General features: G+C 42.0%; 1 protein-coding gene across 1 annotated transcript in view; it reads right to left on the bottom strand.

Moving 5' to 3' along the window:
* Nucleotides 1-13,728, bottom strand: part of ahnak (AHNAK nucleoprotein) — a 35,154-nt gene extending 21,426 nt beyond the window's left edge. Inside the window, exons 1-4 of the mRNA XM_086020670.1 lie at nucleotides 13,538-13,728; nucleotides 5,490-5,553; nucleotides 278-337; nucleotides 38-194 (exon numbers count right to left, since the gene is read on the bottom strand). Of these exons, the coding sequence (XP_085876796.1) occupies nucleotides 38-194 (157 nt within the window). The 5' untranslated portion in view covers nucleotides 278-337; nucleotides 5,490-5,553; nucleotides 13,538-13,728. The remainder of the gene's footprint in view (nucleotides 1-37; nucleotides 195-277; nucleotides 338-5,489; nucleotides 5,554-13,537) is intronic.
* Nucleotides 13,729-15,765: the final 2,037 nt, after the last annotated feature.

Here is a 15,765-nt window from a genome sequence, read left to right as displayed (position 1 = left end):
AAACAACAGATTAAAAGAAAAACAAAAGAAAAACTACCTTCATATACTTTCCCAGACCGCGCTGCTGGTGACTCTCCTTTCACTTCTTTTACGAAGATCTCTCCTTCACGTGTCTGTTCAATAGTCAGGCCAGTTTTATCTGGACCCTCCCAATCTGGAAAGAGCACTTCCCTTGTTTCCTCTTCATCAGCCATCTGTAAATATGGACGCACAAATAATAGGTGTGAGGTGGCAAGCTTGAATTTATGTTTACCTTGTGCAAAACTATCTGAGATACCTTGTTTTGTTTCTTGTGCGATCAAGCCCTGGTGGGAAAGGACGTCACCCCCTGGTTTTCCTGCGCATGGAAAATATTTTTAAAACATTTCCAATGCACAGACAGTAAAAGCATTTTATTCCATTTCAGACAACAGTTTTTCCTCTCGCATGTCTCAATTCAGTACAGTATGCCCACTTAATCTAATTTGTAGTTACCAGTGATTAACACTAGGGGACGGTAAAATCCTTTCAGACAATACGAGCTGGACTGTTTAGTGTCACATCAGTCCCTATTTAGCAAAAGCAGCCAAATGAGACATCTCCAGCCTACATCCAAAATGCGTTAAAGTTAAAAACGGTTATTAGAGCATGTATACTGCCAAGTGCTACTATCACTGATCTTATGCGATCTTCAACATATGAACCGAACTACAAAGTACAAAAATACTGTATTCATTGTGCGACCTTGCCCAGATCTCCATGCATTCTAATACACTGTGTACAAAGCCTCACAAAAACTATTTTCTTTTGTTACCTGCTGGGTGTGGTCATTTGCCTTGCATTACTGTGCATAGTACTAAAATGATTATACTAGATAATCGAACCATAATTGAGAGTAAACAAACTAGGATTTCACAAGTTCTATTGTTTATCAATGCTAATAAAAGATGTGTGCAGAAGGTAGCATCCATCTAATAGCACCGTATGGGATGTGCAACATTAAACTCAGTCTATTGACTGAATGAAGCTAACATTGCTGAAAAGACAAGAAACAACATTGAACATTAAAATATGGATATGGATGCGCTTTATATGAGATGTAATGGATGTAACATTATCCTAAATTATAAGAGATATGCTGAATGAACATGGGATGCGGACCACGCATGGTAATTACTTAATGAGCTGAGCATCACTGATTTTTCTTTTCATTTATTTATTTATTTTTTATATAATGGCACTAGAGAGATAATAATCAATAAAAAGCCTGAGAATGTGTATAGATTACTCCTATTTCCAAAGATAATTCCCAAAATTTAAACTGTTCCTTCATACTGACAGCAACTATTTTGGGAGGCCTCAAGCGGAATAAACTAACAAATTAACAACAGAGCAACTCGGAACATTACTTTGTGTACCCACTCAATTAGCCTCAGCAAATTTGACAATATGTTACATATCATCAGAGCAATTTCAACATTTGGTGGCCAGCACATGATTATTAATAGCCTGGATAAGCGGTTCGGAAAATGAATGAATGAATGAAATCCTTTTCATTTTTAACAAAACAAAAGTCAAGCATGTTATCTATTGTATGAGTTATATAGAAACACATTTTCTAGTCAGATGGCAAAGTGATGGACATTATTAATTTATTAAACATTTATTTAAAAATACATCAACTTAACAGCCTCACAATGACAATTACACCTACAGGAATTCAAAACAGAAGATAATGAATGCAATAGCTCCTTCGCCGAGTGATAAAAATGTTTCCTTGTTGGACCTAAAAGGGGCTGATGCCTCACAATATCAGCACAGTCGACACGGATTACATTTATGATAAAGACAAACTTTTTAAAGATATTAAAATTAATTTAAGATAAACATTCTGTCTTGCCAACCAGTCCACTATTTAATACTTCTCTAAATACACAATTGTACTTGAGTTACATAATCTTTCCTCAATCAGTGAATATTTCACACACTTTAAAAAAAACAAGCAGCAAAAGGAAAGAAACAACACAGCAGCCATGGGCTTTTGCCCCTCTGTTAATACGAATGAAAACAAAACAAAGGAAAATCTATTAGGCACACACCAAAGTTATTACATTTTAACATTGGAGAATTTCATTGAACTTAAGATCAATTACCAACTGGTTGCATTGCAGCATTGCTTGCATCCTGGAAACTACCCATGTGCATATAACATGCAATATGCTAATAAACACATCCGTTTTAAGATTGGTCCTGTGTGACTAAAGGGATACGGAAAATGCATGCAATGCTTTGAGACAGTATTAGTATTGCTCTCCAAAATAGATTTTCAAAGACTCTCAGGTCTTAATACTAAGAGTTGGGGTCAATGCAGCAGCAAGTGCAGGGTAAAGGGATATTATGCAAGTGACTCCAAGGCATCTGCAACCTGATCCTCCATCTTCGTTTTAGCTCAGTTATTGTGTGATGTTGCATCGACTGAGGCTTGGAATATGAATCTATTCCGACCTCAGGCATTACAGCTCATGTTATTTGAAAGGCACTGTCATTACATTGCTTGAGAACACAATTTAAGAACGCAATTGGATCATATTAGACTCATTTTGACCGCTCCAATAATCCCATTCTGGCTGTGTTTGGAAGAATCAGAGAATTCTCCATGAAATGTTGCTAACGCTAAACCTCAACCTCCTCACTTTAGGCACTCATTACAAACCAAGCAAAACATAGCAGACAAACGTGTCACATGACCTAATGTTTTGCTTCTTACATTCCTGACATTGCATGATGTCATAGCAATATACTGTTCTGTCATTAATTGAACAGACATGCACAGACCACTAATTGGTTTAGAAAGCTCCCTAAACTGCTCATCTGTTGGTTGCTGCCTCGTATTGCTCACCATTTTGCCTTAACTGCATTCAGAACTTAATCAATTACGAGAATCGCGAGTATACAGCAGAATTCCATCACATTGACTTTTAGATGCACTGCAAAGTGCAATCGCAGAATAAACACATTTTTAATCTGTGTCAGTCAAACATGAGCATTATTATTCATTGGATTGGATTTTGATAAGAATTTTTGCTCAAATGTTTACCTCGGGTCTCATCAGATTGCACATGGGTGCCCACTGCTGTGTGGTCTGTTAGGGCAATTATTAATATTTGTTTACACTCTTCCCTTTAACAAATGTCATTGAAGTTCTTCGTCTTTCCCTTGAGTTAATTATTTGGACTGAGCTGTTGACGCATATTCTGCTATATTACTAGGAAGGGAGGAGGGGAGGGGCCATGGCTGACAGCAACAGGACTGGGAGGAAACAAACTTTAGTGAGAAAAAAAGGGGGCTGTAAATGATGAGGAAAAGATGAAAAGTGGGTGAGATAGCTGAGGAATTGCTAGAGGAATGTCACTTCACGAGTTAACTGGGGAGGGAGTGAAAGACAACAAGAGAAGAGAAATGCAAATATAACACATGGTTATCATAAGGGTGAGCTCCGAGGTTGGTGAGAGGTGACCTCAAGGCTAGTCCAAGTCATTCAACACCTCATAGAAAACATGAAAACATGCCCCTCTCTTTGGTAACTTACTGTTACTATAAGAATATTGTTTGTGCTCTCAAAATATATCCTGTTCTGTAGCTATATACAGTTGATGTCAAAAAGCCTACACACCCCTGTTCAAATGCCAAGTTTTGGGTGAAATACAGTAATGATACCAAGATAAATCATTTCCAAACTTTTTTTCTCCATCATTAATATGATCTATAACCTGGCCAACGCAATTTAATGTCTTATCTGTTCAAGAGCATAAATAAACAATTGAAATTGATGTGGTTGTACAATTGTGCACACCCGCTTATAAATGGGATATGGCCGTAGTCAGATTCAAACAATCACATTCAAATTCATGTTAAATGGCATTTGGCATATACCTACCAGCAAGTACTACGGCTTTGGCTGTTCCAAAATAAATTTCAGATGTTCTGGTAGACATTTTGGGACTTTTCTTTTACTTTCTTGCAAAAGACTGGCAGTTTTGTGCTAACACTGACTGGTACTTGGAACTGTAATTCCCTCCACCTTAAGGCCACAGTTAAAACGAAAGAAAAAAGGGCCTAAAACATAATGCTCTCACCACCAAGCTTCACCACTGTAGGTATGGTGTTCTTTTGGTGATCAGCAGTGTTATATTTATGCCAAACATACATTTTGGAATTATGGCCAACAGGTTTACAACCAGAACCAGACCATAACATAATTTCCAAGATTTGTGACATTTTATGGTCCGATGAAACCAAGGTTGAAAATGTGTCCTACGGTGGCGGCGTCATGCTTTGGAGTTGTTTTTCCTTCCGCCGGAACTGGGGCTTTAGTCAAAGTGCAAGAAATGTGAACAGATCAAAATAACAGTCAGTGTTAACACAAAACCTTCAGGCCTCCAGTAAAAAAAAATTTAAGTCAGGAAAAGCCGACTATAACATCTGAGTCTGAGTGTGATTGGTTCATTTAGAACACAGCCTCATCCCAGTTATAAAAGAGTTTGCATACTTATTTAGTTTGTTTAGTTTAACATCCGCTCTCCTTTTTTTTTAATCACTTGAGCGGTGCACCTAGCATTTCAACTAGGTTGTGTAGACTTTTTATATCCACTGTAATAGGGCGTCCTGTAACAATTAAGCTGAAAGGATCATTTAATTCCATGCAGACAGATCCTCAATGAGTAAGCTTCTGTTCGTCATAAGACAGGCATGCAGTCGCACACCATGACGGTCATTATCTGTTCTTTCTCTTTCCACGCCTGAGCGGCATTCTTTGTGTGCCGTGTTTATGAAATTTTGTGAGGAGGCACAAAAATTTTTCCTAAAAAAAACTCTTTTAAAGCGGATAGAAATTGAAGCAGAGAGAGAGGTGAAACACTCCATGCATCACATGTGCTGTGGTTTGGAATGCGTTTAGAGCAATACAGAGCAGGACAGTGAGCCAGACAAAAGTCTTTATTGACTCGACTGTGACCAAAGAACATATGGATGTGTCTCTCTGCTCTGCCATTGGCCTACGGGGACATCACTGTGGTTTCTACTCGTCTTTTTTTCCGCTCAAAGGGAATAAATCATCTGACACTGCTGACATAAAACGGGCGAGCCTGGCGGGCTCTTATGGACTTGTTTCATAAGAAGCGGAAAGGGGGTTCGAGGAGCCCAACAGGTGGTGGCTGGGGGAGGACGAAAGGGGGTGCAAAGAGGAGGAAACAGGGTGCAAAAGTATCAGGTTTCCGTTCGAGTAAGAACGGCGGAGGCATGATCGCGAGTCAAAGGAGGCTTTGCAACAAACATTCCAACACTTTTTGCTCTCTGTCTGCATAATGGAGGGCTGTTCTGAGGTCACACTGACAAGATGGCCTTGGAGTGCAGAAGTGGGAGGGTGGGATTAGAAGGTTAGTTTTGCTTCCCTGACCAGTAACAGATGTATATAGAGGATTCCTTTTTGACATAAAGTCAAGGGCAATTACCTTGGATAGCTCAAGTGCGGCCAAGGGCTTCAGTCCGACGCGTTGGTTCTTGTTTTCTTGACTTCTAGTGACAGAAAAGCAGACATGATGAGAGTATATATAACAAGATATGACCACACTGGAATTAGATTGCAGTAAACAATCAAATGTTAAAGTTAAGTGTTTAAAATTAACACTGCCTTTCAGTCTGCTGCTTGGATGGCTGTTGCAGAGAAAAATTAGATGTCGTGACAAACATTCTGCAATTTATGGAAAAAAGCAGACAAAGTTCAACATAAGATGACAATGATGATGATCAGCACAGTAGTTCCAATTCAGGAGTGAAAGGGTGGTTCCCCGTGACATGTCGCCAACTTTTTATCACATTGTTAACATTGGATTTGTTTAATTCAGAACAAGCAAAAATCGGAAAGTTTATCATTTCTAAATATTTGCACAGCCCAATTCTTATTCCCAAGTCTGACTTTTCTTGCACTGTTAATATGTTTTCTTGCTGTGACTTGCCCAAGCTCTTACATGACTAGCGCAGATTGTTGCTTCAGCCCACTGGCACATTTGGAAACAAAGCCTTCACTTTGTTAGAGCAAAGAACAAACAGAACCAGACTCAATGTGTATAAAGGCAGGCATCTACCAGTGGGAACATGCCCCTCGGAATAATTCCTCTGCGACAGACTGTGCAGCTTCATCATTAACCGCTCCCTTACTCGTCCATCGTGTTTCATTATCAATAGTCAGTTCACTGAGTTGTTGGCTTTCATAAGCCCGTGGTTTTCCTGATGTGTCCGTATTGCGTTTTTTGAATTGACGCTCCTCTAAAATAGAAGGGACATTGCTGAGATAAATGCCACCCGATAGCAGTTGTCCTTTTGTTTGCGTAAGGAGGCCTGTGGTACAGCAGCTGTGCACACTTTGCATCCCGCACTCTTGTCGCCGTATCATAATCATCAGGGTGATGTTCAAGCAGCAATTCAACTAAATGAATACAAACAAACTCACAGGCGTATTCACCTGATTTACAGAAAACAAAATGAGATCGGCGTGTCAGCTCCATGAGGTTACGACTCGCTTGTGGCGAGACTCGTTGCTTGTGTTGATTTCACAGTATGTCGAAAATACCACTCCTACACCCTTGATACCTATAAGGGGACCTCACGGCCACGAGTGGACACCAACAAATAAAAACAAATAGTGAACAAATAAAAACGCATGTCCACGAGAAAACACTGCCCCTGAAGTCCACAAGTCCACTCACGTTGCTTCACCTCTGCTACGCTTGCAGAAGGAGAAGCTCAGAGCATGGCCCCACCCCGGCCTCCAGTCGCACACATTCCGCGATAGAGCAGTCGAGCCAGCTGGAAGGGAGCCCAGCCTCTCCCCGTACTGACTAACTCCACAGAAATGTTCTCTTTCTGCCTCACTCGGCCTCCATTCTGTGCCACCAGCCCAGCACCCTACATAGGTGCCCACTCCCACCTGGCTCAGTGAGTGCACCACACCGTCAATGAGCAGGTTCTGCTTAAATAAATAAAAACACCACGCACTTTCAGACACGTAACTTTCTAACTAGCACACACTTTCAAACGCTAGATTTGTGAAAATCACGATCAAATTGTTATTGGCCATCTCTGCGCCACAGTGGCAACAAAAAATGTGTCGTGCACCTTGCTTAAAGAGGAAAGCCTATCCCAAACATTTTTTTTTTCTGAATATGTTCAGGCCCACAGGGGGCGGCTATTTTGTCACTTCTGTCGATGGAAAAGGACATCACAGATGCTCAGGTCTCGGATAAGGACCAATCATGGCCCAGCTTCAGAAAACAGGTGAGCTGTGATTGGTCGTTACCTGAGCCCTGAGACACTGTGATGTCATTTTCAGTCGAGAGAAGTGACAAAATGGCCGCCCCCGGTGTTGGCTAAAAACGGGTGGATTAACTCTTATTCCACAAACACAATATTTGTCATAATGTCTTGTTTCAACTAGTGGGCCTGCATAGAACATCCATCCATCCATTACCTATACCGCTTATCCTCACAAGGGTCGCGGGGAGTGCTGGAGCCTATCCCAGTAGGCAGTAGGCGGGGGACACCGAGAATTGGTTGCCAGCCAATCGCAGGGCACACAGAGACAAACACCCGCACTCACAATCACACCTAGGGGCAATTTAGAGAGTCCAATCAACTTACCATGCATGTTTTTGGAATGTGGGAGGAAACCGGAGTACCCGGAGTACATGCAAACGCCACACAGGGAGGCCGGAGCCGGGATCGAACCCACGACCTCTGAACTGTGAGGCGGACGTGCTAACCCAACCACCAACGTGCCGCCCTGCATTGAACATATTCTTGAAAAAAAAATGTTTGGGTTGACTTCCTCTTTAAACAGCCAACCCCCGTAGGTCAAATAAATCTGGGATTCCAGTCAGCTCACGTCGATTTGATGGCCAAATGTAATGATTTTGATGAACACAAAACAGCACCCGTGTGACTGTGGTTACGGCTCAAGTGTAAGTGAGGAAGCCACTTTAGAGGATTTGGCAAAGCGTGAAAAATAAAGGCCACAAAGAAGAGAAAGAAGAAAGGAGGTAAGAAATTATTGTCAACAGAATGGACTCCCTGTTCTCACACTTTGCAACTAAGGGGAGAAGGCCTCGGTTTGCTATCCCTTCAAACATGCAGATAGGCGATGCATGTGTGACACATATAAAAGGAATGCATGTCAAGATAAGTGGTTCTCTTCTGTGCTCCACAGTCAACGTTCAGGACTGCATCCCTAAACCAAACCGCAAGTCTTGAACGAGAACAAAGCCTGCCCACTGACGCCAGCTTGCCCGCTTATTAAAATTGCTGGGAGTTTTGGAGACGTTGGAAATTGGAAGGAAAAAAAGGAGATAGACACAAGGAACTTCAACGGACAAAAAATGAAAGGTGGAGTGAAGTTATTTGCAGGGCAGGTTTTCATTGTTTTCTCTTGCATTACTGGATATGTGAGGTGGGAGGACCTCTGATTGAATTTCCTCTCCTGGGGTTAATGTTTGAGAGGGAGTGTTTCCTCCAAAACACCAAGGCTTTGTCAACAATGATTGCTTTTATTGGATGGATTCCATTCTTTCCATTTATGCAATATTAGGAAGGTGGAAGAAAACGTGAAATAACTGTTTTACACGATAAAGCCAAAAGAGGTTCTGACTGAAATTCAAACTCAAGAGAGGTGCATTTTCTTTACCTCGGCTTATATTACAATGACAGAAACAGTGCCACAACAAAAACAAGATAGCATGCGAGGCTTTTGCACATGATCCATAGCAGCATTACACACTTCGTAATTAAGTCAGGATTTGTTTCTGTCCATCACAGCTGCCATTGGAACAAGAGCAAGTGCAAGTCCATTCATAGAGCTGGAGAGCAGAAGGTGAAGAGGAGGGCCGAATTGCAAGCATAGTTTCAAAATGTACAGTATATTTATAGATATTAGACTTCCTTGGCTGCAGAAGTGCCTGACAAATTAGACCTGGAAAACATCAGAGAAAGGGAAAGAAAAGTCAATTGTTTTTTTTAGATTGCATGGGGAAAAAGCAGGCCTAACACCTGTGTCACATGTGGCGAGCGTAACGTTTGCTGTTGCTGATAAAGGTTAGCAAAAAAAAAATCTGGATCTGCTTTTTTCATTGGTACGACACTTTTGAATTACGTCAGTAACAAAAAAAACCCAGAAACAAACAGAGGCAGATGGAAATATAACACACCCTGCAGCATGTCTTCCCTCATGAGAGACGATTTGGCTTGCAAGGCTTAATATGTAAATATTTTTTTGTTTTACGGCAGATGCATGACCACACCTCTCTAATCACGTTGTCTGTACAACAAGGCAGACAAATGCACACTGTGGACCTTATGAGACATTCCAAACTCGAGCACTGGATGGACTAGAAGGGAGTGGCTGCAGGGTGGATTGTCTCGGAGGGCTTTTAATAACTTCACACACTGTGGTTACATGTTTTTATGCTGCTAGAGAATGTGTAAACTGCCCTCACGGAGGCACTTTTGTATCTGCAGACCTGCCATTGTTTTATTTCCTCACTCTGTTCGAGTGTGTCTTCCACAGATCGAGGATGTCTCAGATTTAAATTGGGGCCTCTGAATAGATGTCTAGTGCGAGGTTAAATAAACACAAAAACAAAGCAAGTCGTCAACTTCATTAAGTTTAGCTGCTATATCGATCCAAGCACATTGTGGCTGCTCGGCCACACTGGTTGGCCCTCCTATCAACAATATAACAGGCCCAACAGAGGAAAAGGAAGAGGAAGTGTGCTAGAGACCACTTTCTTTCCGTTCTGCCTGGCTCATACCGCTCCTTTTGGCCACTATTGCCGGGCAATAAGAAAATAATACAGAGCAGGTGGTGCTGCAAAAAATGCCGAGCACGTCTTGCACTTCTGGCTGGTTACGTCTGCGTTAAGGATGATAGTGATGTTGTTTGTCAGTCAGCAAAAACTTTGCGTAAAGGGGATCTTCCAATCATTTACAGTGCACATACAGTTGTATTCCCTTATTTTGTCGATGCTGGATATTTCATTTTCTTCTTTCCTCATTGAGCAAGGAATTCACATTATTTACATTTCACAACAATAATAGTAATAATAATAATAATCAGAGATGGGTACGTTACGGTATTTTGCTGGACCGTCCTCCGTCCGAGACCTGGGCACCCTTCCGTCATCGTCCTTCCGTCCTTATTCATAAAAATAATCGTCCTCCGACCCCGTCTTTACTTTTCGTCAGCAGGCCCATGCCGCGCTGCAATCCCCCCCCGCCCCCCAACCCGCCGCCCCCAAAATAAAAAGAGATGATAACGGCAGGTTTCATAATTCGTAAACATTATTTAACGCTCATTAGCTGGCTCATTTAGCTATTCACATCCACTAAGCGGCTGGGAGTCATGTGAGTGGATTAGATTGTTTACAACTGTTTGCGTGTCAACCTACAAAGCATTTAGCTGCCAACACAACCAATGTCGGTCAGCAGACTACGGAGCCTGCCAGGGGACATCACGAGAATATTTCAGATTGCGCCATACCATTGCGTATAATTGCAAAACCTTTAGGTTATAATGCAATACGTTTTCAGTTTTTATTGTGCTATTTTGTAATAAAAATAATTATTGCAAAATGACACAATGTTATTTTAGGAGGAGAATGAAAGACTTCCACGTCTGGGTCATAGCTTTCAGGTTATGGCGGCGCTGGCATGAGCATGAATGATGGTTCGGAGAGATTTTTACGCTCTAGAGATGTCCCAGACAAAGAAATACTTGGCATGCAAAGGGATAAGGTATGTGCTAAATGTTAACAGTTAGTTAACAAAGAAAATTGCTATCCACCTTTATCCTCGTCAGTGAAATGGGCGCCCAACTTTGAGTACAATGTTACTGCAGGGAACGCACATGAAAAAGAACAAAAATGACTATCTAGTGTTGTGCAGACAGTTAAAGGCATCTCTTTGGTATCGCAGAAGAAGAACAGTGGACTTTTCTTTTCAAAAGAATCCATCACAACACGTCAGTCTGTACTTGACCAGGTTAGGGACGATTACAGGGACGGACGAAAACCCATGTCCCCCCTTGCTTAGTCCGTTCTTTTTAAAAAAAAAAATTCTCATCCTCTGTCCTCTGTCCCCAAAATGGGTGTGTGTCCAGGAAGGATGGACTGTTTCGTCTCAGGGACGGAATGCCCATCTCTGATAATCATAATATATATTCCGGAGCTTCCTCTATTGTTGGAGCTTAGTATTTATAAATGGCGACAAATAAGGCCAGTACAGTCTTGGCGGAGGTCTGTCCACTAAGTTCCATTCTAGCTTATGATACACTTTGAACATAGTTGTTGACAAAGGCACCAAAATGAGTGACAAGATCAAAATCGCATGACTTGATGCAAAAGAGTGTGATTTCCTTGAAAATGTTTTCAATGACTTCACATGACATCATAATGTGGTCTCTGTGTCAATTCATTGCTAGGCAACACAAGTATTTAAACAAACGGTATTTGCCTGGAGCCAGAACGAGGCCCCGCTCACTGGGGAGTCTTTCACAACTAGTTCTGAGAGTTTCATCACCTCCAATCTATGTTGCATATTTCATTTTTGTGTTGTGAGGGTAGGTACACGCGCGACACAACCGTTCACCCGGAGTAACGTGTTATACAATGCTTCACACCACATTATCACCGAGTAAAACACAAATTATGACATTCCAAGAGGACTCTTGCCAAAGTACACTACATGAGACTCTTCGCCCCCACCTACTACGCCCCAGCCCCCGCCCCACCCTTGATCGATTTGGCTCTGTGAGCGGCCTACGTCACAGTCCATCACCTACACAGGAGCAATTTGAGAAATGCCAGACAATGACAACCTTGCAGCAGACAACATGGAGCGCAAAGAGTATGCAGAGAAGAGCAACAGTGCACCAAAATGTTTTTTGGGTGTGGCAGCAGAGCGCTGCAGGGGCCAGGCGACTGCACACGTTGACATTTTTCTCTTTGCTACAATAGTACAAGAAATGAGTGACTTCTTGCTGTAGTTTTATTTTCCCTGTTTTACTCTCTTTTAGTGAATTTGATCTAGATGATAAAGAATCTATTTAAAAGCCAAGCTGAAAAGATGTTATTTTTTACCAAACTTTAAGACACAGGAAAAGCATCTTAGTCACAAACGTGCAGTCTTAGTTCCCCCTTCATGCCTTAAACCTGGTTTCAATTAGCTTGTCTTTCCAAACCACTGCATTCCATTACTCCCCTCCTCACCCCTGCTCCGCCCATCCCCCCCCACAGACTCCCTACTTCATACTCTCGTTTCCCTTCTCCCTTCATCTCTACTGCCCTGTACCCCAGTCCAAGAACCAACGTTATGAGACCGGGGACGAAACGGAGAAAGAGCAAAAATCTGGTCAAACAAAACATTTGGAGATTTTAGCTATGAGGTGAAAAAAAACAGTTTAGTTAAATCTTTCTACTGTATGACACTCTATTACTGGAACGTTATGCAAAACGCAGTAAGGCTCATAAAACAAGTTACATAAAAAATCATATAAAGATGAAAATTTCTTCATTTATTATTCTTTTTGGGCAAATCAAATATGCCCTCAAATGCAAAATCACGAGTAAAACTATACTTTAAATCGAAATCAAGCATATATGTCCTTTCTGCAGCCAGCATGATACTTTTTGGTGGATTTGCCCTAAATGTTTGAGCATGGAGATTTCGACTGTACAAAGGGTGTGCCTCTGTGAGGAAAAGAACACAGGGAGAGAGAAAAAGGAGGGGGTGGAAGGAGGCGAAGGAGAGGAATCCACACCCAGACTGGTTGGTGGCTACAGGCGCGCATGGCTGCGTAACTTTACTTTTTAAACGTCCACATCCCTTGCACGCCTTGGCTTTGGAAAGCCTTTGCAGAGGGTGACAGACAACAGGAAAACATCAAGTGATAAGATCAACACAGGCAATTTGACTCTTATCTTGACAGCCATTCCCCTATTCAACTGTTATCAAGTGTGAGGAATACTCCAGTGAGTCACATGTTGCATCTGGACAGAATTAGAATGTATCTGAGTATTTGCTAAAGCAAATCCCATTGCAAATACAACATAGTAATCATCACTGAGTTCATATTTTATGCAATAAATGCCTTTGACTCACACGCTGTGTTGCGCAGTTAAAGGAAAAGTGAAGTGCGCAATTCCAGTCCTCTCCATTCATGTGAAGCCTGCGGGTACACACCCACTTTTTAAACTTGCTCCATTTTAACTTAAAAAAAGGAATTATCACAGTATTTTAAGTTCCCCGGAAAAGAAAAAACCTTGCGACACTAAGACAAGTTCACTAGTTATAAAAACAATCCATGCAAATGCCATGTGAATTATCACAGGTTTGCCGGACTGCCAAGTTTGTCACTTTCAGTTAATTATTACATTGTTTTTCTCCCATGATAATCACTGGAGGCAAAGCTCACATGGCAGTAAGACGTATGCGTAGTATAAAAATGGATCTATACCTGTGCGCACAACGCTGCGCCCGAGAAGCCTCACACAAGCTTGAGCATCCTTGAAAACGTTGGCGTCTTCCCCTTCTCCTCAGCCCAAGAAGAGCGTTTCTCAACTTTGTCTGACGAGATTGTCTGACTTCTCCAACTTTTCGATCAAGCAAAGTTTCCAGGGCGTTTTCTTTCCCCCCCTCCGCACTCTCTCCCTCCCTCCTCTCTCTGCTGAGTTGATTTTAACTTTTTTTTCCCTGTGTGGCTGCTCCTCTGGGCTGAGCAGAGTGTTCGGATAGGGTGCTGGGTTGGCCTCCTGGTTTGCAGAGGGGAGGGGACCAGTGTGAGGGAGTGGTCCTTCGCAGCCATGGGACGGACTACTGCTCCACATGAGGGGCCTCTGAAGACACACAGCAAAAAATTGTTGCGCTTTAAAAAAAAAAAAATAAAGCAAAGGTCAACAGTAAGGGTATGATCAAATAATTTTACCTTTGTAACGTATCACAGGGAAATCTTGATTGTAGTCGTATTAAAAACATACACTACTCCGACGGAAGTGGCCTCTGAGCTCAGAGAGTGTCATCGGCAGGTTGCAACACAGGTACAGAGAGACTGGAAGAGTCACAGAAAGATGTAGAAGGGGATCCCATGCTGATGACCGCTACATTGTGAACAATGCCCTGAGAAACCAGATGATGAATGCCACTCAACTCCAGGCATGTTTAAGGGAGGTGAGAGGCACCCAAGTGTCACGTCAAACCATTCAGGGTACCTGACCACAGCACAGGCGTGATCGTCTCGAATGGGCCAGCGAGCATTTACGCTGAACGAGGGACCAGTGGGCCTCAGTGCTGTTCTCTGATGAAAGTCCATTCATGTTGAGCAGAAATGATGGCCGCCAGTCATGTTGGAGACGTCAAGGAGAGCGCTATGCATCAGTCACTGTTGTCACCAGACGAGCTTTGGTTGGTGGCGGTGTTACACTGTGGGCAGGTGTGTCTAGTCGGTACAGAACTGTCCTACACTTTGTGACAATCCCATACTACCTCAATACAATACAATACACTTTCATGATATATATCACTGTAGCTTTTTACAGTTTCCATCAATTTCACCTGAAAGACAAATACCCGTAACTTTTTGTGAGTAGTTATGAACAACGATTTAGAAAAATATACAGCGTAATATTTTTGCCCTCTATCACATATTGGGCAGCATGTCTGACTCAAGGTTGACGCCTCGGCTCCGGCTTTACTGTGTGGAGTGTGACTGTGCTTGCAGATTTTTTTTTTCCGGGTAATCGGGTTTGCTCCCACAATGCAAGACATGCATTTTACTTTAATTGAAGACTCTAAATCAGGGGTCTCAAACTTAACTTATGTGGGGCCACTCGAGATTGTGTCTTGTGTGTGTTTGGGCCACATCAAGTATTAATAAAGTATTGTAATAAATTACAGCTAATCCAATCTGTATAAATAGTTCAGAACATCAACAGTTCTTCAGAATGTGAACAAGATTGGTGACCCGGTCCGCAATCTAATTTCCCTGATATTTTACATGCTCCTCAGTATGTCTAGTTGACTAACGACATCTGATTTCTTGAGAATCGCAACTTTCTCTGTGGATTCAAGACCCATATTTGTGCCCCTGTTTTTTCACTCTGTTCCGTTTCAACTGACCATACAGATACGATTAAAGCATTCACTTGCTGACTTAACTTTTATTGGAATAGGACAATCCAATGCAATACAACGTCACCTCCTCTCGCTCGTTCCCTCACCCAAATCGGTCCTCAAGCAACATAAACTCGAATAAATCTAACAATCCTATTATTACACCTGTGCCATTCTGTCTCCTGTTTTTCTTGGAACTCAGCTGTTCTTGTCGCTAACCTTTCTCTTCATGGCATGTTTTAGAAAAGACATGATTGGGACTGTGTATGACGGAGTGTCTTTTCTGTTCCACTTAGTGTCACTTGAGAATTGTGTTTTACCGAAAGCTGTCATGAGCCTCAGCTATGGTAGCCTGTAAGTGATTCGGGAAAAAATGGTGACACTGTTGGTGACCATTAAACTTTGATGTTAAGTAGGAGTCTGCAAAATATTTTTTTGTTTGACACCACTGCTCAAAATTGATCATAGGTGTGAATGTTAGGGAACAGTTTGTCTACATATGTCCTGTGATTGACTGGAGACCAGCCTCGGTCACTTATCTCGGTTATGTGATCTTGGGGAAAAAAAAGTAGGGCC

This window comes from Filicampus tigris, chromosome 2 (genome assembly GCF_054856515.1).
Source record: "Filicampus tigris isolate MCC_2025a chromosome 2, RoL_Ftig_1.0, whole genome shotgun sequence".
Lineage (NCBI taxonomy): Eukaryota > Metazoa > Chordata > Actinopteri > Syngnathiformes > Syngnathidae > Filicampus > Filicampus tigris.
Note: the sequence above shows the minus strand (reverse complement) of the source record. Positions and strands in the feature narration are given on the sequence as shown.